This window comes from Apis florea, unplaced genomic scaffold (assembly GCF_048593485.1).
Source record: "Apis florea isolate Af1SG1 unplaced genomic scaffold, ASM4859348v1 contig_3517_pilon, whole genome shotgun sequence".
NCBI lineage: Eukaryota > Metazoa > Arthropoda > Insecta > Hymenoptera > Apidae > Apis > Apis florea.
Genome location: NW_028256778.1, coordinates 1,249,111 through 1,274,502, shown reverse-complemented (window position 1 = coordinate 1,274,502; position 25,392 = coordinate 1,249,111). Strand labels below are relative to the sequence as shown.

Genomic DNA, 25,392 nt, shown 5'->3' with positions numbered 1-25,392 from the left:
TGAAATTTAACTTGTGAATTAATTCCAGTGATTTTTAAGTGATTATCAGTTTAAACACATAACATTTCAAACAATTATCGTGTATTCAATCCTTCAAAGGAGAATTTGCATACAATTCATTATACAAATTAATATATATATATATTCTATACTACATCAACAATCCTATGACGAAATATGTTTGATTTCATAGTATAATCAATCTTTATGATAAAATGACAAATCTTTTATCATCTTATCATTTATTTAGCACGTATAAATATATATATATAAATATGAAAAATGCAATATCGAAATAAATAATTAAATATTTAATCCATTGATGAAACGAGAAAGAAAAAGGTATTGTACTCGTGCAATTTTCGGCAACTCGAGGTCGCGTGGCGTCGCATAAATGCGACGTGAAGAAAGAAGAAGGAGCTTCGATGTGTATACATATGCACAGAGTGGTATATTTTAATGGTTTGCCTCGTGGCCTCGAGTTTGCGTACTGGCACCTGTAAGCGGAACCCTCGCCGATATACCCCAGGAGTCGGACACGACGGGGCGCGTTTGTGAATTCATTAAGATTAACGTATGCAGGGAATTAATTCAAGGGGCAGCAAAGCGGCTGGCCGTCTTCTTCGTGCTGGAAAAGGGCCTCGGAACGGCGGAAACGGTGGAAACGATGGAATAAATGCATAAAGATGGGATAAATTGAGCGGCGTCGAGCTGCGAAAATAAAGATGCTCCTAATAATTTTGATCATCGGCCCTTTGTGGGATAATTTTTAACGCTATGTCAATTTCTTCTCTGTGATCAAATTATCAGGCAAGAGTATCAGGCAATTTACGATACTAAAATATAAATATATTATTGATTAATAGAAATTATTTCTATTAATAGTTTCTTAATTTTTTTATTTCATTATTATATTTCTAGATTATTAAAAGTGATAATTTATATATAAGTAAATTCAAATATATAAAGTTTCATCATAAATTGAAAGCGAGTTATAATTTTTGTTTTAATTTATCTGATCTATTTATTTTTTCTATTTATACATGTATTTCTGATTTTTATTTTAATTTTAAAATTAATATCTCATCAGAGATATTATCTCTCTAAGATTCTAATATTCTTTTCTTTTATACATCTCTATTTATTATAACTAATTTATTAAATAGATGGATAATATTTTTATATAATATTTTTAGGTTAGGAAAAAAAAATATGAATAGATTTATTGTTCAGATTTATTCCAATGGAATATTTTTAATATTTCTCAAAAATATTAATTATTAAATTTAAAATAGTGTTCTTTGATATTATATTATATCTATATGATTCAAATATGTTGACAAGTTGACAAAAACATTGTAAATTGTCGAATAATTTCTTGCACTCTAAGACTAGCATGGTTGATCGCATCTGTCGCGATTTAGAAAACGAAATCAATGGAAATTAGAGCGGAGGGTTTGATTCGAATTGCTTCGGAATCACCATCCCTTGTCGACTGATTGTTGTCGGTAATTTGCAATATTTGTTCCCCTGTGGGACACGAAATTTCATCTGGATGCAGCCACCTCTGGTCATGTTGGATAAATGGGATTCAATTCAGGGTGAATATCTCTTTCCGATCTTGTGGAGGGGAACGATCACAGATTAGAGGCAGAATACGTCCAATTATTTCTTCCCGCTGAGTATCGAGATTACCTAATGAATGATATACATAATTGCTATGCAAATAATACGTTTTGATTTCGTTTAATGTCATACGTAATTATTACGCTCGATAATAATCTATAAATAATAAATGTAATTTACATAATAAATACATAATAAATACATTAATAAAATAATTACATAATACATAACATAATACATAAATACATTACTTAAATAATAAATAATGAATAATAATTTATTGATATATAAAAATTATTTTTACTGATAAAATATGATGTTTATAACAATTTTTGAAAAAATTAAAATTAAAATAAAATGTAAAAAAAGTAAATGCATATTAATAACCAGATGATGTATTCATAAATAACATGTTCGTAAAAAATGAGACTAAAATAATAATAATGATTTATGAAAATTAATAATGTACATAGTTTTAATTGAATAAAATATATATGATGTACCCTTAACAATTTTTAAAAAATAATGAATGAAATTGCAAAAAATGTGGAACGCTTCACGATTTTGCGTGTCATCCTTGCGCAGGGGCCATGCTAATCTTCTCTGTATCGTTCCAATTTTAGTATATGTACTGCCGAAGCAAGTACATCTGGATTACAAACGACCTGGTATATATATGAACTATCATAAGATCGACCACTTGCGAGAAACAATTTCAAGGTAAAGGTTTACGCCATCTAGTGGCATATGATTCAATGATCTCTGATATCAACATGTTGCTTCAAATTTGGTAAAAATTTGATTAAACTCATTCTAGAAATGTCTTTCTTCTTAAAATTTAATGTAAATATAATAAAAAATAATATATAAAATAAAATATAAATAAAAAATCTAATATAAATAGAAAACGTTTTTTTTTTTTATTTTATTAACTAAGGCATCGATTATTTTTTTAAGTGCGATCTCAGATGCGTTGGAGAGAACAAAGCATTGTAATTATTCGAGAAAAGGTTTTTTTTCCGTGAAAGGGCGTGAATGTAAATCAAATCCACGAGAAGCGAAGCTTGATCCGACGAAAGTTACCGAGTCTGAATGATTATCAATAACGGAGTCACGATTGTCGATCGAGTCGAGACGAATTGGTAAATACGGATAAAAAAAACAAAGAAGAGGATCACGGTGAAGCGATTTAGAACAGTGAGAATCGAAGAGCGAGTAGCAGGGGATGAGGTAAGGGGGTGATGGATCAAAACCACGATGCCGCGAGGGCTTCGAAATCGTTAACAATCGCGGCAAAAGCAAAATCCATTGAGATGCGACCACGCGTGTGAATATAACTGTCGATCTGAATATTCTGCACGGAGCAGCACCGTCCAGTGCCGTATTCGCGAAAAACGAGAGGGAAGCCAGCTCGTTTTCCATTCAGGAAAAAAAAAGGTGCGATTGAAACGAACGATTCTGTTTACAACGACTAACAATTCTTCGCTTGATGTTTCGAATATCGAATACGTGATATCTCCTCTTTTGGTATATTTTACATTGAATTCTTTTTTCCCCAGCATTTTTTAGATCGTGGAAACGCTCGATTCTTAAATCGTGTTCAAACAAATGGAACAAAGACTGATTCGCGCAATATTTTCCTCTTGAGAAAAAAATATCCTACGCGAATAAAAGAAAAGATGAAAGACGCGAAGTTGTATTTGCTCAGTCCATTTCTACGAGATCATGAGTTAAACACAGCAAACCATCGGTGAATATGTTCTTGTTTCTCCTCGAATGTACCAGCATTTATTTATATTCTTCCTTTCAGTTGCTTTTTATCGTTTCTATACATATTTCGCTAACAACGTTTTCAAGACATCGAGGCGCATTATCCCGGAGACAAAAAGAAGAATCAAAAACTCGACAATTTATCCGCAATTCTCTACATTAAACGTGAATATGAATATAAAATATAATATTTTTTCACTAAAGAATAAATTGTTGTTTCAAGTACTTTTAGTTTCTTAAACCTGAATCATAATCCGATCAAATTTTTATCTCTTTTCATATCGTTTAAGGTCAATAATTCTATAAGTGGAAGAATATTGTGTTGATTCGCTAAATAGAAACAATCAGAAGGTTTGTACGAGGATACGTAAAAAAATTCGGTAAAATTTCGTGCCCGGATATACAGCCTATTGTGTTTCTTCTTTCGCGCAGAGTAGGAGACACTCTCGAAGAATGATGGTTATGGGAAAAAGAGTGCTTGAACACGGACGTTGGTCAGGCTCCCGCGGTTCCAATTACGATTGAAAGGCGGCCCTGTTTGTTCGCTTCCTATAACTGCGGACTCTTCAGTACCTTGTACAAGGCACTCTTACCCCATGGCCACTTTCGAGTTTCGACGCGTGTGTTTCCATGACGAACACCGCGATTCCACCAAGCACAAAAATTCTCCTTTTTCCAGTCTACGGCAACGATTATTATTTCACCGAGAGTTTTTTTCTATTCTCCTTCCGTTTTGCATTAAGATATTTTCAAATAACCCGCGTTTTGTTATTGTCGTTTTCTACCTAACCTTCTTATACAAAAATCTTAGTTAAATAAATATGGCCGAACGATAAGACGCGTGCTCAAAGACTCGTGCGATAAAACTTTAATTTTGTAACAAGTGAAGTGTTTATCTAATTAATAAATAAAACTATTTCAAACAATACAATTAGTGTTATATAAAAAGTTCTTAAGTTGTTTTTTTTGTTAATTCTTTCTATCAATATAATAAAGAATGAAATGAGTGATCCTTTGTGATGAATGTAAACAACTTTTGTTTTTAAAAGCTAAAAATCAGTTAAGTTTATGCATAAATTCTTCCAAGGATAGATTGTGTTTAGACGATTTATTTGATTTATCCTTCTATTTTGTCAAAATCGAGAATGATTGCTCGATAGTATCACGGCCCTGTTTTCGAGCTAAGTGCCGTGTAATCAAAGGATGATTGCTGACACAAAGACGGCTGATTGGCTCGTTTACGTTACGGTAATGCTCGAAGCTCGGTGGAACGTCTCTCGATACCGAGCTCGTTTCTCGTGGTAACGAGATTTCACCGAAACATCCATGTTCTCATTAAAGAATTAAACGAGAATGTTCTCGTGAGACAGTAGTGAATATGAATAATAATTCATCATTAAGGAAACCATCGTATCAAGAGAAGAAAAATCTCCTCTTTAAATTAATAATCCGTGAATTCTTGTAAAGGTCCTCAAATCTTTCGTTAATTTCGCGTATCAAAAGATAGAGAAATAGCTTGAATCGTCTAATAATCGTTCTTTCTCCGTGTTCGAATTATATTCAAACGTATTAAGGTAAATCCTTTTCATTCAATATTTTTCATTATTCGTTCGATTCATACGATCTATTTTCAGTGTCTCGAAACAATGAATTTAAAATGAGAGAGAAAGAAGGGAAGAAGAAATAACGAGAGTTGGATGACTTTCTAGTCAAATGCAGAATGGTTTCAAAACCACAAATTGTTCTTGGGAGGTAGACAGTAAAGTCTTCAGCAGGGTGTCGCAAAGATACCACAAAGATGGTGTAGATTCGCGCGGCAAGCATCGATGCCATGAGAGGGTTGCTTGTTTACAAGCGACAGTTGATTTGACAAAGCCGTGGGTCCATTTATACGAGTGAATATTACAGGGCAAAGTCGAGGGGTGGCTTGTTATCCGCTCATTGAAGTTAACCACGGGGCTAAGTGCGCTGGGGAGTGCCGGTCGGTAGGAGCAAGGAGAACTAGTGACTAAAGGTTAGGTATATGTATACCGACGGAGGGGATAGCTTTGCAGTTTGTAGAGAGAATCGGTGAAACTCCGTGAGAAACTGAGAGAGAAAATTCAAACGGAGACAGATGGATACTAGCATAACGAATAAGAAACAGAGATGAAGCAACGAGGAAAGGAAAGATAGATAAAATACAACGAGTTGAAAAGAGATAAAAAAAGAAAATGTAAAATGAAATAGATCAAGAGAGAAAACAGATAGTGATGAATGCGACATAATCGTGATATCCATATATTTAATAAATGATATTTATAAAAATTGTCTATATATATATTGATGTCAAAATATTTAATGGTATGTTCTTTAATGTTTCTGTTTTTTTAAAGATTTAGTAAAAAAGTTCCTTCTTTAATAACCTGTAAAACTAATTTCTAATATAGATCACTATGACCATTCTATTGATGAGCTTTGAAATAATAACCTTTGAAACGCTAATGAAATTAGTCCCATCGCTAGAAGAGGGTGATGGAACGAAAGATGGATAACAGCAGGGTGGCCTGGAAGAAGATAGCGTTATGGGCAAAGAGGTGAGGAGGGAAGAGAGTTGGTAGAACATTGACGGGCCAATGAGAGGCCAGATCGTTGCCGAGGTAACCGCGGGGCTTTCCGACGGATTATTCGACCGAGATTGAAAAGTTAGCACCGTGCAACGGGCGGGGGCTCGTCGACGGAGCCACTCCTGTTTCTCCAGAACGAGCGATCTACTCGCGGCAGGGCTAACACAACGGATTAAGGCTTATTTTCACGTTTGTAACAGCTCGACCCCTTTACTCGATGCTATTATGTTACAACAGGATATCATGCAAATGCGCTCTTCGCGATACGAGATTCATATCTCGAAATTGTACGCGAATACGATAATGCTAGTATAATCTTTCACATTTATATTTAGTCGATATAATCTTTGACTTTTTTTTGATTGAGGATGAATTGAGGATAGATCTATATTCATATTCCATTTATGAAACATAATTTTGCGGTAATTTTCTTTTATTTCATTCCAAAATCATTAAGACTGTAACTAACTTATTTAATTATTTTTTCTGTTCTTTATAGATATATCCATAATAAATTGCTTAAAAAAAATCCCGTTTAAATTTATGAAACGATTATTTCTTTCAAAATTATTTGAATCTAACTGCTCATTTTCATTATATTCATATAACAAAAAAATGCTTTAAAAAATTCCATTGCAATTCATATAATCCATGAAGCAGTTTTTTAAAAATTTTGCCTAATTGATTCAAAAAAAAAAAAAAAGAAAAAAACGTTTGATAGCTATATTTTACTTCGGATTTTTTTTATGACAATTTTATAGACAAGATAACATGGTGAGATCGTCTCAGAATTGCTGGCAAAATGTTCGTCGGTGACGGGTCAAGCGTGAGTACGTCCCGGAAAAATGTTTATTTTTGCAAGTATACGATGTACATAGTGTGCATCTAGCAAGCTGCTTACCTGATAACCACTCGGAGTTACCTGACACGTGTATAATTAATGCCCGTGATGACGAGGCGCGACACTCGCGCGCGCACGCTCGTGGATTATCTGTGTCGGCAAAAAAAAGCAGGAGAATGAGTTATGCGAAACTCAGGATCGCGAAAGGGAGGAAAAAAAAAGAAGTGATAAAAGATGAGAGAGGAACAAACGCGTTGGAAGGAAGATGAAGCGATTCTTGCCGAATGGATGCCGAGGAGAACGAAAGGAAAGATCGGACTAGGGAAAGGGGAGTGACGAGCAGGAAAGTTGTCCAAGTAACCGACGTGGAAACGTGGGATAATGACTACTTTTTCATATTTTAATTACGCAGTAATTAATTGAAATGTTTCCTCATTCGTGAGAGCACTCGAGCAAAATGAGAGGCGAGTAACTCTCCGCGAAGTCGGCTTCGGTTCGTTTTTTTTCCTTTCTTCGAAGCAACTCTGCGAATTTTCTCTGTCTCTACTATGTTCGACCCGAGGATATTTCGTTTCCTTCGTTCTTTCACCTTTTCTCGCAAAATTAGGTAGAAATCCTTTCATGGAGGATTCATTTCTCTCTCTTTCTCTCTCTCTCTCTTTTCCTTTTTTAAAAATTCCAACGTGTGGCTAATTATACCACTAATGGCCTTATCGTGAAAGGATTCTTCTGATAATCTGACCTCTATGTCTCCAACACTTCTGTCATCGCACCCTTTTCCATCTATTATCCGCAACCGTGTGCATCATGCTTAAAGTACTAATTAAATTAGTTTCGTAAAGCGAAACTCGTCGGCCAGACTTTCGATGCTATCGATTCGTGGCGATCATTAAAATAATTACAGATGTTCGTCTGTAATTGCACGGATACTTGGTTGCTTTCGCGTTATAAATATTGTCTATAAGTTGTCACGATGTTGTCAGTGATGATAACTCACGGAAACAGTTATTGAATGCTAAAATTTATATAATAAATAAAAAGAGATTTAAAAATGTTTGATTCATGTTAAGTTGTATTTATATAAACATAATATCATTATATTTTTATTGGAATTTATTGGTCGGATAATTTATATAAACATAAACTAAAATTTATATTTATATAAACATAATAACTAAATAATACAAATATAAAAATTTTTGTTTTTTTCAATTTCATAATTTTAAAATGATTGTTCTGTTCATTAGAAAGACAGTAGTATGTTTAATATAAGCTTCAATTTCATCTCGATGCAAATTGCTATAAGTAATATTGATTTGCAAAAGTAATGAATTTAAAAGAAAAAGAATGTTTTCTGATTACATATTTTAATTAGATTTTTAGTTTAATTAGATTAAATTTTTAACTATAAAAAAATCATCTATTTCTTATTCTCTCATGAAGATTATGTATCTGGTCTGATTTCACACAATTATCATTTATTCAAAATTTTAATAAATTTTTTTCAGGTGATTTTAAAATTATCAGAAAAATGGACATAGAAAAGTAATAAATATTTCAAAGAATAATAATTATTTCTTTCTAAATAAATAATAATTATATATAATTATTATTTATTATTATTGCCAGCTATGCTTTTTAAAACAAATTCAACGATATGTAGGTATAATTATTTTTTATCAATAATATAATTGTTTTTTCTTAATAATTCACAAAATAATAACACGAGTAAATTGAACATATTATATATTAAGCTTCGATAAAATTCAATAAATATATCGTACATATAATTGTTTCACATTGGAAAGTATTTGCGTAATTTTCCAGCGGCTTAATTTTCAGTGGATTTCTTACGATTGTTTCTTAGAAGTTTACTCTTATTCGGTATTCCAGGGAACGTTTCGGGCTAGCTGTCTCGATACCTCGAGAGGTACGAAGGACGCTTCGTTACTCGTTACCTGATGCTGACGCTCGTTGCAGTAGCAAGAGAACAATAGCGAGACGAGAAATAAGAAGGAGACGGAGAGAGATAGCCAAAACGAGGACTGGTAGGCACGCTTTTGTTAGCGAGGATGCTTGCTTGCTATGTACAATTGTCATCTACTTGTTCCAGCTATTGTTTCCGGTAACTCTTTCGCGGTAACGAGGAGGAACCTCAATTAGAATGGTTTGAGGACTTAAACGCCCAGAGGCTGCCGGGTTTTAAGAGGTAACGAACATTGTTTCTTTTGAGCGATAACTCGGTGATACTTTTAGCTATATCGTGAAACATCGTGCACCAACTTCTTTGGTGGATAATTACTAGGCACGCTTGAGGGTATGATACTGTTACACTCTCTACGAATAAGTCATCGTTAATGTTATTAAAACTTTTCTTTTTAATTGATGTCAACATATTTTTTTTTAAATTAACACATGTCACCAACATAAAACTAAAACTTATAAAACTTGTTCGGTTAGAATAGATAAAATAATTGATATTAGACCCTTATTGAAAAATAATTTCTTATATGATTTTGATCGTGCATTTTAGAAAAATTTCATTTTACAAAAATTGAATATTTTTGATTATTTTTTAATAAATATCGTATACTGAAGATCGAATAATTTTCAAGTGATTTTAAATGAAAGAATTTTTAAGTATTTTTTATGACATATTTTTTAAATATTTTGCTATATAATATAACAATTATGACGAATAAATTATATTATTATAATTAGAAATATTTGTATTTGTTAAATATTTTAATAGAATCTTACATTTTGTCTCATTTTTTACTGTAAATATGAAAATGAATACAATTATTATTTTTAATATGTTAATGTTATTAATTGAAAATATTATTCTATAATTAAAATAACATTATGTATTATAAAATTATATTAATCTGAAATTATATTGACATTTTGTATTTTTTTTTAATTTTATTTGTTTATTTTATTTGTTTGGTAATTACTTTATTTTTAATTAATTAATATTTTATTACTTATTTTTTATATTTATTTTTTAATTACTCATATTTTATAAGTTCATTGAAATAATTAAAAAACATAGAACGATTCATTATTATGATTTAAGCTTTTTACTTATTTATATCTTAATTAAAAATAAATTCAATTACAGTATTTCATTATTTCATTAGAAATTTTGAATAGAACTAATAGATTAAGTAAAAAAAATGATGATCTTAGATCTATTTTAAGTAAGAATAATAGAAAGGCATACCTTTATTCCTTGGCTGATATCCTGGTATACAATTTGGTATATACTGTAACATCAACTCTCAAAGTACGAGTATAGTAATTGGATCAAAAGTGATAGATCTAAAGTTATTTAATTTTTGTTATTTAATTAGCATTATCGTTAATCGTTAAGTCGATTTGGATCAAAGTTGATCCAGCTATTACGAGAATTAAGTTTGCTGCATGGAATTTTAACAAATGTTTTGATCCAATAAAATTATTTTTAAATCCGCTTATAATTTACGAAATATCTTTCTAATATAATAAACATTGAATTGATTACTTAATTGATTTTGAATTGATTTTGACTATAATTTACTTACTTAATTCTAGATACTCGTTTCATTAATGGCACGAAAAGTAGGCAATTTTGCGACCCGCCGATTGAAGCGAATCAATATTTGTTTTCATTCGAGAACAGCCACAGAGTAGCGTCCTATATACACTGTGTACGTATAGCTGTGTTGTCTGTTATCGGAAATCCATCCGAATATCTGGAATTTTTTTCGGTGGCATGCACAACTCGTTTTATGATCGCCTGTGATACACGACTGAAATTAAGATGTACAGAAGACGAAATACGTTTGATGAAAAATAACAAATTGTGACAAGAAAGAAATGTGATATCTTCTGCCTTTTTTCGTCTTTTTTTTTTTTTCGACTTTTAATTCATAACTCATTTTATGTAGAATTACAACTATTTAAATCTATTAGCCAATTTAAATTTTCTTCTGTTTCAAATGTATTTTCCTTGATGCTTTCTTAAAGTTTTATTTCATTGATCTTCCAGAAACTACGGAAAACGCAAGAATAATATCCACGTTGGTAAATCGTTATTAACATGATATCCTGTTATTCTAAGAGATACGGAACAAGCAGTCATTCACAAATTCAAAGTCCTGGAACGTGAAGACCCGTACGAACACTCTTCCAAAGTTATGAAATCCTGGTGGTGCGAATGCTTCTGGCGCCACGCGGTTGATGAGTGACAGGACATTGACGAATCTCAAGGGATGTTACACTTCTTCTGAGAAAGGATTCTTCCGTTTGGTCGATTAAGAAAAAGTTATGCCTTACATGGCATCCTGATCGACGAAATATTTACTGTTTGAAAGCTTGCGGAAGCTTGACATTCGATTCAATCTTAAAAGTGAATTCATTCGACCTGTTCGCATGATATCCTAGTGTGATTGGATTTGTAAGATATAAGCGCATATTTTTGTTGAATACAATATATATATTTATTTATCTGATTAATAACAAAGAGGAGTAAATTTTAGAATTCTATTATTGTTTAAAACAAATATGTCAAAAAATAATAGAACCAATAATAATTAATATTCTATAAATAATTTATAAGATTAAATGTTAAAATGAATCTAATATCTTTCGAAAATAAATCAATAAGTTTTAGCTTTCGAAATTTTTTTATAAAATTAGGAACAATTTTGATCGATTTGTTTAGTCTAATTGAATAGATTTCTGCAAAGTTATACAAGCCTAATGCATCTATGACATCAATAAAAAAAAAGTTTCTGCGTATGTGATGTAACACGAACTTCATTTTCAATGCATACTCGGAACATCCATAAAGGATAGGATTGCAGATATTATAGTAGGAGGATAATATCGAGGATCGATGTTATCCTGTCGCCTCAGTTATTTTCTTTTATCCTGATACTTGAGCTTATTTTGTCTTTTGAAGTCCTTTTATTAAATCGATACATAGTGTTATTCTTTAAATACTCCTTTTACTAATGAAAAAAATGTTTTTTATTAAGTTCGAAGATTATTGATATGTAATAAATATAAAACATAACTGAGTTATTTTTTTCAGTTAATTATATAAACGAAATACGTATTATAATTAATATTTTAATCAAATTTTTTTAAATAACTAAAACTTCAAAGCTTTAGTTAACAAAAGATAAATTTACGATTATGTCATTAATGAAATAGAAAGTAAAAATTAATTATTTCTAACAAATAAAATTTCAAAATCATATGAATATATGATTTTCTATCGTGTAAAATTATTCTAATACTCTATTTTCTCTATTTATAAGATAATGATAAATGATTTAATTTTTAAATATTAATAACAAATTTTTCTCCTAAGATTATTGTAACACATTATTTTAACAAATGTTTTAGGAATTTAGGAATTATTTTTTTATCATGTTTAATCGAATATTTTTTTTATTATTTATATAGATATTATCTTGCATTCTACTTCCATTCAATTCTACTTTCCTTAACCTAAATTTCCTCTTTTCTTCCGGTGTCTATGTAGTTTTGCGGAAATGAATTCCGATAGCTGATTTGAAAACTTTTATTTTTTATATGAATTTTATTATTGCAGCAGTAGATTTTATTTTTATATAAAAATAAACAAGTTACAGATTATATCTTTTAAAATTATATTTTATAAATTATAAAATATTAAACTTTTGATTGGATAAACTTTTAATAACGTAATGAAATATTAATGTTTGTTCTTTGTAATTAATTTTCATATGATAATAACATATATAATAATTCATTTACGAATTTCTCTTAATGTGAAGGAAGAAGAACACTCAATTGATAAATTTCTCAAAAAGGCAAAAGTCTCACTAACTACTAGGCAAAATAAGCAGGATTTCATCCTTCGTAGCAAGTTCTGCAATCGTGTGCGACCTATTTTACTCTATATGTCCTTGATCCTGAAATATGCTTCGCGTTTGAGGCAATTATCCTCATTAATGTAGGCGTGTGATATCCTTAATTTAATTGTATCTTTTCTTTGAGATACTGTTCACTTTTGCAGCAATATATTATATATATTAGCCACACTTGAAATTTTTAAGAAAATAAGATTGAAATACTGTTATCATAATTCTATTTCTTTCATTAAATTGTTCTTTTATATTTCTTTTTAAAAAATATCAATAATTAATAACATAAAATTTTAAAAAATTATTGCTAAGATATAAATATTCATTTTTTAAATTTTTAATCAAAATTTATTTTTATGATTCATTTTTTTCAATGTAGTAGTATTTAAATTATAAATATTAAATACTATGAAAGTTAAATTATAAAAAAAGATTTAAACGTTAAGTGTTTTAGAAAATTTGTATATGACATCATATAAATGCTGTAATATTGTGAAAATAAGATGCTCTGCGCGTTAGGATAACAGAATATACTAGGAGTATCCCAGTTTCTATCCTTGCTGAAAATGAAATATTTTCGATAGCTGACTAATTGTAAGTTAGATAAAAGTATACTTCGGTTCAGGGGCACGTATTTTATCGAATACGCTGGAATCAGGTTCATCATCAGGATCAAATTCAATGCTCATTGGATCAATCTTAGGTGGAGGTCTTGGTATTCTTGATTGCCAAGATAAAATTGGACGCATTATACTTGCTTCTACTTTTTCTCGAACTATTCTTTCTTCATCGTTTCCATCAATTTTTATTGCAGATTCGCCTGCATATTCCATCATGTCAATCACATTTTCTTCATATTCTTGTAACTTTAACAATATTATTATAGTTATAATGATGCATAAATTTATCGATTTTGAAACTAAATTTGATTTATATTTTTACATCTCGTTCGACATTCAATCTGAAATCTTTAGGATGAACACCTAATTTAAGATCATCGTTACCGATGATTGTTGTAGACAAATTGTGTTTGCTTCCTGTGACAATATTGTATCGACGATTGAGTAGTCTTTCTCTGCAGATATCACTACTTACTTCCATAAATATTACTCTAAAATATTTAACATACTGAACAAAAAATTTTAAAAAAAATTTTCGCATTTAAATTTTAGATATTTGCTTTCTTTCTTTTTTTTTTTTCTTACCTGTTTGGAGGGGTAGGACTCAAATCAAATAATTTAAAATCTTCTACAGTTTTTGGATAACCCGTTAAGACCCAACCTCTTTTCAAACACTCATACTCAGATATTTGTTTCTAAAAATAATGTTATATCATTATCATTGAAGTAAAAATTCTATTCATTAATTTTATTATACTTCAACAATTTGAATTCTAATTTCAGGTTTGGGTCTTTCACCCCATTGTTCTTCAAATAATCGAAGAATTTTTCCTAAAGAATTTTGTTGTAAACGCGCTTGTTCTGCAATATAATCATAATCGACTGAAATAAATAGTAATTTTTGTTATATAGTTTTGTTATATTATCTAAAAATAAGAAACTAATAATAAATAGATGAAAATTACTATAAACAAGATTGAATCGTTCAGCTAAGTATTTTGCTATAGTAGTGCAGCCAGATCCCCTAGAGCCAATTAATACAATACGAAAAAGCGATGGTGTTCCACAATGTTTCTTTATTTTTGCTAATTTTGCACAATCTTTTCCAAGTTCTTCAATGGATCTGATACCTACTTCGATTTCCTAGAAATGAAATATTTTTTAATTTTATTAAGAATATTGCTTTTCTTTATTATTATATTTGTTATTCTATTTAATTAGAAGTATAAATTTTAAAAATTAGAAATATAAAACTTAACCAACTATTAAATAGTGTGCATATACTTCTCGTAATTCTCGTAAATTTTTTAAATATTGATTTTGTGATTTTTTAGATTTTATGAAAGTTGAATGAGCATTGTTTGTATAAATATCATTCCATTTTTCTATAAAAGAAAATCATGTAAATTTATTACAAATTTAAATATGTTTCTTTATAATTTTACCATATTCATTTGAAACTTTGAGTTGTATCACATGCGTCGGTATTATACCCATACGCTGAAATATTCGTGCTTCTTTTTTCGTTCTTGGCAAATCTATATTATAAATCAAAGGTAAAAAGAAGCTTTTACAATATGCAATTCTTTTTTTATTATGTTTCTATATTTGCACATATATTTTTATATTGTTACCAAATAACAACCATCCACTTTCATGAAAAGCTCCGCTTTCTAATACTTTTCTCATTGCATGTGCAAGATCTTCTGATTCCTCGCAATAACAAGTATCCTAATAAAAAAAATTTATTTCTTGAAAAAATGATAACAAAAATTTGAATTCTTCTTACATTCTGCTGAGAATAAACTTTACGAAGATCTTTCAAGCTCAAAGGATATACACCTAATTCTTTCTGAAGAATTTTGGCTAATGCCTTTCTATCTGTATATATAAAATTTTTTTTTTTTACTCTCAAAAAATACAATTTAATTTTAAATAACTTATATATAGAAATTCGAAACCTACCAAAACTTTCAGGTGCAATTAAAATAATATTGGATATATCGAGTTTTTTTGCAGCAAGATGAAGATATTGTTTCATAAATACAAGATGGTCTTCGGGTTTTTGAATCAATAATTGAGTTGCTATTTCCTGTATATATTTCTTTTTTTTATGTGAAATAAAATGAAAGTAAATTAAAGATAATATTTATAAAATACAAATTATTTACATAAAATAATTCATATAGACGATGTTTCTCCATATACGACATAAAATTTGCATACATAGTATGCATTTTTTTCTCTGTTTCCTGTAATCTCGACATTTTTCATTTTAAAATATTCACATTTAAAAAATATATTTTTGTTTACTTTTATTTCATTTTAAAAATCATAATTTATTTTTATCGTATCTAATTACTGTATCGCATTTATTTCAATTGTTTTATTTGTATTATAACTGTACCATGTATTATTTTTTGTTTTTATCTATTTTATGTATATTTAAAAATAATATAATATCCATATATTGTTCAAATTCTTTTTTTGTAAAGGTTTTTTTTCACAAAATGTTAGTTTTACTATTAATTCTTTTTTTATTTATATTCTTAATAGATAATAAATATCTTATTTATAATTATAAATTACTGCAATATGCTATGGTATGCGGAAAATTGGATGGCGCCACGTGCTTTCGTTTTTTATGGTAGTAGATATCGGGTGTGAAATATTGAGGTTAGGAAACTAAGTACACGTTTTAGTATGTCAACCGATAAAAAAATATTAGATGTTACGAAAAAAATATCTGATATAGAAATGGAGGAAACGGGGAAAAAATTAACACACAAGGAAAAGAAAAAATTAAAAAAACAGCAAGAATATGAGAAAACGATGGAAATGTTAACGAAAACTGGTGGTCAGGGTCATAGCGAACTTGAAACAAATTTCACTGTTTCTCAGACTCAAAGTCAACAACGAAGTAATCAACAATTAGAAAATGCTGTTGATATTAAAGTAGAAAATTTTAGTATTGCTGCTAAGGGAAAAGAATTGTTTACCAATGCTAGCTTATTGATTGCACAAGGTAGACGTTATGGATTAGTAGGACCAAATGGGTATATATTTTTCGAATTTGTAATTAATAAAATATAATTTCGATATTAATTTAATTAATAGTATATAATTTCAATTTTTATTTCAGTCATGGAAAAACTACTTTACTTCGTCATATTGCAAAACGAGCTTTTGCTATTCCACCTAATATTGATGTTTTATATTGTGAACAAGAAGTTATTGCTGATGATACTCCTGCTGTAGAAGTAGTACTTAATGCAGATGTAAAATGTAAAGATTTAATGACAGAATGTAAAAAATTAGAAGAATTTGTAGAACAAGGAGATAATTCTGTTCAAAATAGATTGCAAGAGGTAATTTACTAAATATATCTTAATAATTATATTATAGTAATATATTTTTTTTATAGGTTTATGAAGAATTAAAGATAATTGGTGCAGATTCTGCAGAACCACGTGCAAGAAGAATTCTTGCTGGTCTAGGATTTAATCGTGCTATGCAAGATCGAGCAACAAAAAATTTTTCTGGTGGTTGGCGTATGCGTGTTTCTCTTGCTAGAGCTCTTTTCTTAGAACCAACATTATTATTACTTGATGAACCAACAAATCATTTAGATTTAAATGCTGTTATTTGGTTAGACAATTATCTTCAAGCCTGGAAAAAAACTTTACTTATTGTTTCTCATGACCAAAGTTTTCTAGATAATGTATGTACAGATATAATTCATTTAGATCAACAAAAGTTGTTTTATTACAAGGGAAATTACAGTATGTTTAAGAAAATGTATGAGCAAAAGAAAAAAGAAATGATTAAAGCATATGAGAAACAAGAAAAACGACTTAAAGATATGAAAGCTTCAGGTCAAAGTAAAAAACAAGCTGAAAAGAAACAAAAAGAAGCCTTGACTAGAAAACAAGAAAAAAATAGAACAAAGATGCAAAAGCAAGAAGAGGACAGTGCACCTACTGAATTATTACAAAAACCTAGAGAATATATAGTAAAATTTAGTTTTCCTGATCCACCTCCATTGCAACCACCAATCCTTGGTCTTCATAGTATGTTAATGTCAATATTTAATTTTTTTTTTATATTTTAAGAAAAATAATTTAAAAATAAATATTTTATTTTAGATGTAATTTTTGCTTATGAAGGACAAAAACCATTGTTTATTGATGTTGATTTTGGCATAGATTTAAGTTCTAGAATAGCTATAGTAGGACCTAATGGTGTTGGCAAATCTACATTCTTGAAATTATTAACAGGTGATTTACAACCAATAAAAGGAGAATCCATAAAAAATCATCGATTAGTAAGTAATAAAAATATATTTTATTATTTAAATAACAAAATTATATATCTAAATTATATTTTATGATTTTTAGAGAATAGGAAAATTTGATCAACATTCGGGTGAACATCTAACTGCTGAAGAATCACCAGTGGAATATTTGATGCGTTTATTTGATTTACCATATGAAAAAGCTAGAAAGCAATTAGGGACATTTGGACTTAGTTCTCATGCTCATACAATTAAAATGAAAGATTTGTCAGGAGGTCAAAAAGCACGAGTTGCATTAGCTGAATTATGTTTAAATGCTCCTGATGTTGTAATTTTAGATGAACCAACAAATAATTTAGACATAGAATCTATTGATGCATTGGCTGATGCTATCAATGAATATAAAGGAGGAGTTATTATTGTCTCTCATGATGAACGTTTAATTAGAGACACAGAATGTTGCTTATATGTAATTGAAAACCAACAAATTAATGAAATTGATGGAGATTTCGATGATTATAGAAAAGAATTGTTGGAAAGTTTAGGAGAAGTTGTTAATAATCCAAGTATAGCTGCAAATGCTGCTGTTTTGCAATGAATACTTTCTCTTTGTAGAGCGATAATAATTTTTAATGGTTCATAAAATTAATCCTTTTAAATGAATATTCCTTAAATATATCATTGCTTTCTCCATATTAGCTTTTTTTCTGTAATATCATGAGGTTTTTACTATCAGATTTAAAATATGACTATCAATGTTGTAAATGCGAAATGTTATTTGAATTTTGCTTCAGATTTTACATCATGTTTGATAGTTGACAATTAAAATATTGTCAAATTGTAATAAAATTATAAATTTTAATATGAACTATAATTGTCATGAATATGAAAAGTTGAAAGACATTACTGTTTTTAATATATAAATTTTATTATTTATAAAATTAAAATATTCTAATTCTTTCAATTTTCCATATCTGACAGTTATAATCAATTTCAATAGATATATTAATCAAGTCTTCGAAGAAATATTTATATACATGTGTATTATTAAATTCTACACATAATTGTGTAGTTGTATTATAAAAATTTGCTTCATGTTTGAAGAAAAAAAATAGAAATGATTTATATGTTGATCTCTACTTAAACAATTTGTACATATATGAATTTTGTATTAAAATGAGAATATATATATAATATTGTGTTTAGAAGACGTAATAATTTTCCTTGAAAATCTTGTTTTAAAAAACTTTCTTATCATAAACGCTTCTAGTAATTTCTAAGAAATCTGAAAAGAGTTGGTTCTACTGAAATGCGTATAACCGGCGGCGCAATGTTCGCTGCCAAAAGGGGTAGACGAGTGATGTGAAAATTGTCAAATATTTTGTGCGAGGTGGTGTCTTGCGGTGAATTTGATAGTGTCGCAAAAAAACGTCGCAATGTCCAGTACTCTGGAGAATAAGATCTTAAATTTGCAAGAACGTCTTAGAGCAGAAAATGAATCAAGAGATAGAGATAGACAGAACAGCGAGGTTGGACCAGGAACGAGCCTTCAATCGTCATCTTCGGGATCTGTCTCAAGTTCTGCTTCACGTCGTGAGTTTAATTTAAACATCTTTGTGATTATGATAAAATTTTTTCTTGATTTTTTTTTCCAAAAATTTTGAATAAAATTTTAGTTTTATTACTTGTCGTACAGGTTATGTTGATCATCACAATTTATTCTGTTGATTCTATATACGATACTTTTTCAATCTTTCTATTTAACGCGTAGTTTATTTCATTCAAGTTTTTAGTAATTTTTATTTGAATTATACACTTAAATGTTTTTTTATTTTAACATATAAATCGAGTTTTGATATAAATAGAAAAATGTTTAAATGAATCATAAATAAAAACAATACTTTTTTTTTTGAGTAAAATTATCTTTGTAATGATAAAAATAAATATTCTCTTTTATCTAATTTTGAATTATTTATCTTTAAATGATTTAATATTTATCTATTAATAGTCAAATATATTATTAATAAAATGATTTAAATGAAACTATGAATGTTTATGTATTTATAAGAAAATTAAAAATGTAAAAATATACATACATATGTTACATGTAAAAATATATAAAATATTTATTTTAATATTTAAAAAATAAAATAAATCTCTATTTAACATTTATTTTTTTAAATTATATTTGTAAAATATTAATTTATATAAATATACACAATTTAATAATAAAAATCTACTATCATTTTTTTTTTCATGTTCTTAAAATGTGAAATATATTATTTCTTTTTATGTCTTAAATATGATTGACTTTTATTTCTAATACAGCTCCAATACCAACATTGAAAGTCTCACAAATACCTCCAAAGAAACAAGATAGTGAATTTGAATCAAAACTACAAGAAATTATGAAAATGAATGGTATTTTAAATATTAATGGTCAAAGGTACCAAACTGAAATGAAAGACTTAGAGCACCTAGGTGAATTGGGAAATGGTACCTGTGGTCATGTTGTAAAGATGAGGCATAAACCTAGTGGTGTACTCATTGCTGTCAAGCAAATGAGACGTTCTGGTAATGCAGAAGAAAATAAAAGGATAATTATGGATCTTGATGTTGTTTTAAAATCACATGATTGTCCATATATTGTGCAATGTTTGGGTTGTTTTATTACTGAATCTGATGTATGGATTTGTATGGAATTAATGGCAACTTGTTTAGATAAATTATTAAAAAAAACGAGACAAGCAATGCCAGAAGAATTTTTAGGAAAAGTTACAGTAGCAGTAAGTGATATCATAAATTTTATTATTTATTATTTACTCTAATATCATTTTGAATTATTTATATTAAAAATATTTTTATAGACAGTAAAAGCATTATCATATTTGAAAGAAAAGCATGGTGTAATTCACAGAGATGTAAAACCTAGTAACATACTTCTTGATGAAAGGGGAGGAGTTAAATTATGTGATTTTGGTATATCTGGTAGACTAGTTGATAGTAAAGCAAAAACTAGAAGTGCAGGATGTGCTGCTTATATGGCTGTAAGTATATTTAATATTATTTCTTGTTATATCTATATTTTGAAATTATTTTATGAAATATTGTTATAATTTTACAGCCTGAAAGAATTGATCCTCCTGATCCAACTAAACCAGATTATGATATAAGAGCAGATGTTTGGAGTTTGGGTATCACTTTAGTTGAATTAGCTACAGGAGTATTTCCTTACAGAGATTGTAAGACTGATTTTGAGGTAAAATGAGTAATATATGTAAAAAATATATATTACATGTTATTAAATGTGTTTTAGTTATTGTATTTATATAAATTTATAGGTATTGAGCAGAGTAGTACAAGATGATCCTCCTTCCCTTCCATCAGATGCATCGTTTTCTAAGGAATTTAGAAATTTTGTGAGTTGTTGCCTTACAAAAAATTATAAACATCGTCCAAAATATCATAAACTCATGGAACATCCTTTTATTCGAAAATATGATGTACCACAAGATGAAGAAACAAACTCTTCAGTTCTAAATTCTAGTTGCCAATGGTTTGGCAGAGTTATGCAACAATTGGAACCAAGGTAAATTGTCAATAATTGTTAGTTAAAAATACTAAAATATAGTTTTTAGCTGTTATATAGAATATTTTTGATTAAAAAAGATATACGTGATAAAAAAAAACGAGATATGCTATTAGAAAAATTCGTTCTATAAAAAACGAATAGAGTTTTAAACATGGCATGAAATTCCCAACTAATATCATAATGATTTGGTTTGGTTTGAAAATAACCGGGTATTGTTTTTTATATTAGTTTTAAAAATTTTAACACACTTCAGCATTCATGGTTAATGGGTAGGTATTAAAAAACAGCTCGAAAAATTACGCTGAATTTTAAAGTTGGGTTTTTGTTGGATACTAGTTTTTATATATTTATCTCTTTTTATTCATTACCAAACGACATTTACGAACCTATCCATACATTTCGATTAAAAGTTTGCGTGCGTATTAAATTGTGTTGCAGCGTTGAGCTTGAGGGAGGCAGCGCAGCATAGCATCCTCTCTCCCTCGCCCCTGCCCCTTTTTCCATTTTCCTTAAAAATTTATCCATAAATTCCAAAAAACTTAAAAAAAATACACCTCACAATTATCCAAAAATCTGCCCGATTTTCATTTCGAGTTGTTTGGTTTGTGCACGCGCCTGTTACACACCCCACCCTTCAACCCTCATTCATGGTAAGCATTGTTTTTATTTATTTGAATATTCATTTATTTGTCTTTATCTTATGTAGCGATCTGCCAGTGGCACAAATAATTTTTTCCTGTGCACACTCCATTCATTATAAAATAAAATTATTTTTTCAGTTATATTATTATTTTTTATTATATTTTTATTCTTATTTTAAATATTAGGATAATATCAGTTAAAATTTCTTATGTTTTTAGCATGCAATATTTCGAATTTTTTATTTTTGAATATAGATATTTTTTATGATCTGTTACCTTGGTAAAAATTCCTCTATCCTTGTTTGTGTTGCATGATTCTATGATTAACGTTCTAACTTCTATTAACCCTCTGTAAACTCAAATTTTTTTACAGAATCATCATGATACGATTATCTTGGTACCAGTGACATTTTTAAATGAATTATGCTAATTTTGGGGATATAGTAATTTATTTTTGATAATATATTAATTATTGTTTAACATTATTGGATTTAGTTTCAGATTGCCAGGGTGGCAGCAGCGAATCACGGGTCATGTATCTCTAAAACAAACAGCTCATCTCAGGGCTCAATCTGAAGTACCAGCTTTCCTACGAAGCAATGTCACCAAAGACTCACAAAACTCCAGCTTTTTGCCATTTCATCAACGATCAAATAGTGAGAATGGTGCGAACTATGTATCTTATAGTCCATACGCTCTTAGACGAAAGGAAATTTCCAGGCCATTTTCTCCTCCTTCGTCGAATGAGGCGGATATATCAGAAACGAATTTTCAACGACCATATTCACCTTATAAACAACATGTCGATCAAAATAGGGATTATTCTTCGAATCATTGTTCTATTAATGGACAAGGTAGACAAGAAGGAAGACCGTTCTCTCCATATCGACAAGATTCTAGTACAATAGAAGGAAATAGACTTTATTCACCATATCATGGACGCTTTACGGAAGATCGAGATACCAGTAAGGAAAGATGGCAAGGTGTCTCTAGATCTTTAAGTCCATTTGCTCGAGATTATTCACCATGGAGGAGAGAAAATGTTGATCCTCCAAATGTAATACAATCAACTGAAAGTGGACGTTATTCTCCATTTCTTCAACAAAGATTAGGACAAACTCCATCTGTGCCTCAAACTCATCCACAAACACAAGATATTTATGGTAGTCCTATGATTAGTCGTAAAAGGTAAATAATGTATTATTATAGTATATTATAGTATGTACTATAATATGATTAATAATTTTTAATAATAATGATTATTACGTATTTTTTTTTTTATATGTTAATTTTTCTTAATATAGGTTTCCTTCTGAGCCTCCTCCACAAGGATCTCATGGTTCTACTAGCCCTGAATTATTAATTTCTCGTTTTGCTCATCAATTAAAACAAGAACCTTCATCTGCTATGCCACCTGTTCAGGGTGGATCTAAAGAATCTGCCAAGAAGCGATTTGCTTCTTATGTTCGTCTTAGACTTGGAAGTGAACGTGCTCCTTCGCCAGAACCTCCACCAAGATTAAGTCGTGGTGAATCTCCTCTTGCCCTTAGAAGGAATTTAATGGATCAAGCCTCTCCTTCTTTCGCACGAAGGTATTTTTATTTTATTGGTTTTAAAATGTAAACAATTTTTTAATCTAATTATTCATTCCAAGGTATGTTTCATCTTCTCCGCCTCAACCACCACCAAGAAGGTTATCGGAAAGTAATTCCGTACCTGGTAGCCCTCAACATGTACGAGCTCGATTACGTTACACTCCTGAACCGCAGAGGAGACCTCCGCCTCCATAACCCACCGTTACGATTAAATCATATTCTTTGTTGGTGCCATATGCGATAAAAGTAATTGAATTAATTACATGTATCACGTAGAACCGTGTTATAATCAACAATGGTTGTGCATACAAGTGATCTGTGCACAATATACTTGAAAACAATTCTAAACCAAAAAATAGTTGTTTGTAATACTCGGTGATATTGTGAATTCTAATGTACGTGTTTGAATCATGGACTTAAATACGTACTATGTATAATGTTATTATTGAACATTGAAATTGTTCGCAAGTATAAAAAGAAAGGTAGACTCCTAAATTCGAGAGGACGGTCTTTGGGATTCATTTTTGCACGATTTCCGTGGCTGTAACGTACCGCGTTGAACTACTTTGTCAATAATTCTCTTATCGACGTGTATTTATATAGAATGCAATCACTGATGCAATACGATGCTCAACTTTTTATATTGCTTGTAAAGATATAAATGAATGTAGTATGTTCGACGTTTTTTTAAAAAAAAATTAATAAAAAATAAAAAATAAAAAGAATTAGAAAAAAGAACAAAAAAAGACTAAAAGAGAAAAGGAAATCGTTATTAAGGGATGCGGCATCGTACTGAACGCGTAAACCGTTCCTATCATTCTTCGTTTACGCTTCTTTTCTTATCGAGAGACAAGTGAGAGTATGTGAAACCAAACTTGTAAAGTAGTTTTCTCGTCCTCGGGCGGCCTTGCAGTATCTCTGCAATTTGACTTAGATATGATGATTTTTCACATTTCATTATCGTTTGTAAAATAATATCAAACGCATACAGCGATCACTGAATTAATTGAGTGAAAACCAAATCGTAAAAAATATTAAAACGACGTTTCCGTAAAGAAAGCACAATATTCACGTCTCCTAGATTCTACGAGTTTCAACAAATGTATATTATTTAAATAAGAGGCGTGTTTGGGCTAGTACGTTGTAATTATTATTTTTAATTAACATTTATTCATTAACTTTGTTCAGTCTACACTCGTAATCACCTTTGTCGCTTATTTGACAAATGGATCTGTTGCAATGTAAATAAACTTATATTTATACGATACCATTGACTTATTTCATTTATTTCATTATTTGCATTAAGAATTTCAGAATAAAAATTATATTCATTAATATTTATGATTATTGCTCATTGGCGCAGCCATTTATTAATGTATTTTTATCGTGTACTGCCACGTAATGCTAAGCAATTTCTTTTTGTTAGGCGCTCATGCGCGATGCTATTATTGCTTCGTAATGGTTTCATTTAGTTGCAATAATTATATTATAACAATTTTTTATTTTATTATAAATATTAGTAGATTTATAAAATAATAATATTTTTACTCGAAAGAATAATTGTATGTTAGAAATCTGAATTTATTGTCTTTAATAAAACGACATTATTAATATTTATATTGATATTGCTTCTTTTATATAGATGAATATATGAAATCGAGAATAATGAATTTTTCTATAATTATTAAACTAAAATCTTACATAAAATCACATAAATATTACATTAATTTCTAATTTTTTTATATGATTTCAGTTATAAGAAAGATTAGTTTGAATAAAAAATTAAATTATTACAAAACATTCTTTTAATCTAGTTAAATTGAAAGTAATGAAATAGTAACGAATTCATTATCTTTTTTGTTCTCAATGTGTAAGTGCATAGACTTATGGTCGTATATTATATAGAT

At 29.3% G+C, this 25,392-nt stretch overlaps 3 protein-coding genes, 1 long non-coding RNA gene and 1 other non-coding gene across 5 annotated transcripts; 3 read left to right on the top strand and 2 right to left on the bottom strand.

Annotated features, from left to right (window-relative positions):
* Positions 1 to 2,166: 2,166 nt before the first annotated feature.
* LOC116415367 (U6 spliceosomal RNA) lies at positions 2,167 to 2,273 on the bottom strand. The gene has a single exon (XR_004225987.1). It is a non-coding gene; the product is annotated as a U6 spliceosomal RNA (small nuclear RNA).
* A 1,932-nt stretch (positions 2,274 to 4,205) lies between these two features.
* On the top strand, positions 4,206 to 11,802 carry LOC116415308 (uncharacterized). The gene is made up of 7 exons (XR_004225903.2): positions 4,206 to 4,970; positions 5,031 to 5,739; positions 5,826 to 5,972; positions 8,737 to 8,891; positions 8,957 to 9,052; positions 10,420 to 10,535; positions 10,877 to 11,802. It is a non-coding gene; the product is annotated as an uncharacterized LOC116415308 (long non-coding RNA).
* A 1,266-nt stretch (positions 11,803 to 13,068) lies between these two features.
* LOC100864535 (adenylate kinase 8) lies at positions 13,069 to 15,792 on the bottom strand. The gene is made up of 11 exons (XM_086913960.1): positions 15,535 to 15,792; positions 15,329 to 15,455; positions 15,153 to 15,244; positions 14,998 to 15,094; positions 14,809 to 14,901; positions 14,627 to 14,748; positions 14,329 to 14,506; positions 14,121 to 14,245; positions 13,949 to 14,058; positions 13,686 to 13,854; positions 13,069 to 13,609 (listed from the first exon to the last, which is right to left on the bottom strand). The coding sequence occupies exons 1-11, from the start codon at positions 15,628 to 15,630 to the stop codon at positions 13,343 to 13,345; spliced, it is 1,476 nt and encodes a 491-aa protein (XP_086770086.1). The 5' UTR covers positions 15,631 to 15,792; the 3' UTR covers positions 13,069 to 13,342.
* LOC100863242 (ATP-binding cassette sub-family F member 1) lies at positions 15,792 to 18,862 on the top strand. Its single transcript, XM_003698568.3, has 5 exons — positions 15,792 to 16,419; positions 16,506 to 16,731; positions 16,788 to 17,433; positions 17,509 to 17,687; positions 17,761 to 18,862. Exons 1-5 carry the CDS (start codon positions 16,067 to 16,069, stop codon positions 18,253 to 18,255), a joined length of 1,899 nt encoding a protein of 632 aa, XP_003698616.1. The 5' UTR covers positions 15,792 to 16,066; the 3' UTR covers positions 18,256 to 18,862.
* Positions 18,863 to 18,977: 115 nt separating this feature from the next.
* Positions 18,978 to 24,752, top strand: LOC100872794 (uncharacterized). The gene is made up of 8 exons (XM_012493887.2): positions 18,978 to 19,250; positions 19,986 to 20,443; positions 20,525 to 20,704; positions 20,782 to 20,916; positions 20,999 to 21,246; positions 22,386 to 23,078; positions 23,195 to 23,482; positions 23,545 to 24,752. The coding sequence occupies exons 1-8, from the start codon at positions 19,094 to 19,096 to the stop codon at positions 23,678 to 23,680; spliced, it is 2,295 nt and encodes a 764-aa protein (XP_012349341.1). The 5' UTR covers positions 18,978 to 19,093; the 3' UTR covers positions 23,681 to 24,752.
* The last annotated feature ends 640 nt before the right edge of the window (positions 24,753 to 25,392 follow it).

What these genes read in the sequence shown, in the direction of transcription:
- LOC100864535 (XM_086913960.1), bottom strand. Translation starts at nt 15,630, where the DNA reads ATGTCGAGATTACAGGAAACAGAGAAAAAAATGCATACTATGTATGCA. An exon ending in GTCTATATGAATTATTTTAT is followed by an intron (nt 15,456 to 15,534) that starts GTAAATAATTTG and finishes AAATATATACAG; the next exon opens with GAAATAGCAACTCAATTATT. An exon ending in AAGTGGATGGTTGTTATTTG is followed by an intron (nt 14,902 to 14,997) that starts GTAACAATATAA and finishes TTTATAATATAG; the next exon opens with ATTTGCCAAGAACGAAAAAA.
- LOC100863242 (XM_003698568.3), top strand. Translation starts at nt 16,067, where the DNA reads ATGTCAACCGATAAAAAAATATTAGATGTTACGAAAAAAATATCTGAT. An exon ending in TTCAAAATAGATTGCAAGAG is followed by an intron (nt 16,732 to 16,787) that starts GTAATTTACTAA and finishes TTTTTTTTATAG; the next exon opens with GTTTATGAAGAATTAAAGAT. An exon ending in CCATAAAAAATCATCGATTA is followed by an intron (nt 17,688 to 17,760) that starts GTAAGTAATAAA and finishes TATGATTTTTAG; the next exon opens with AGAATAGGAAAATTTGATCA.
- LOC100872794 (XM_012493887.2), top strand. Translation starts at nt 19,094, where the DNA reads ATGTCCAGTACTCTGGAGAATAAGATCTTAAATTTGCAAGAACGTCTT. An exon ending in CTCAAGTTCTGCTTCACGTC is followed by an intron (nt 19,251 to 19,985) that starts GTGAGTTTAATT and finishes TTTCTAATACAG; the next exon opens with CTCCAATACCAACATTGAAA. An exon ending in TAGGAAAAGTTACAGTAGCA is followed by an intron (nt 20,444 to 20,524) that starts GTAAGTGATATC and finishes ATATTTTTATAG; the next exon opens with ACAGTAAAAGCATTATCATA.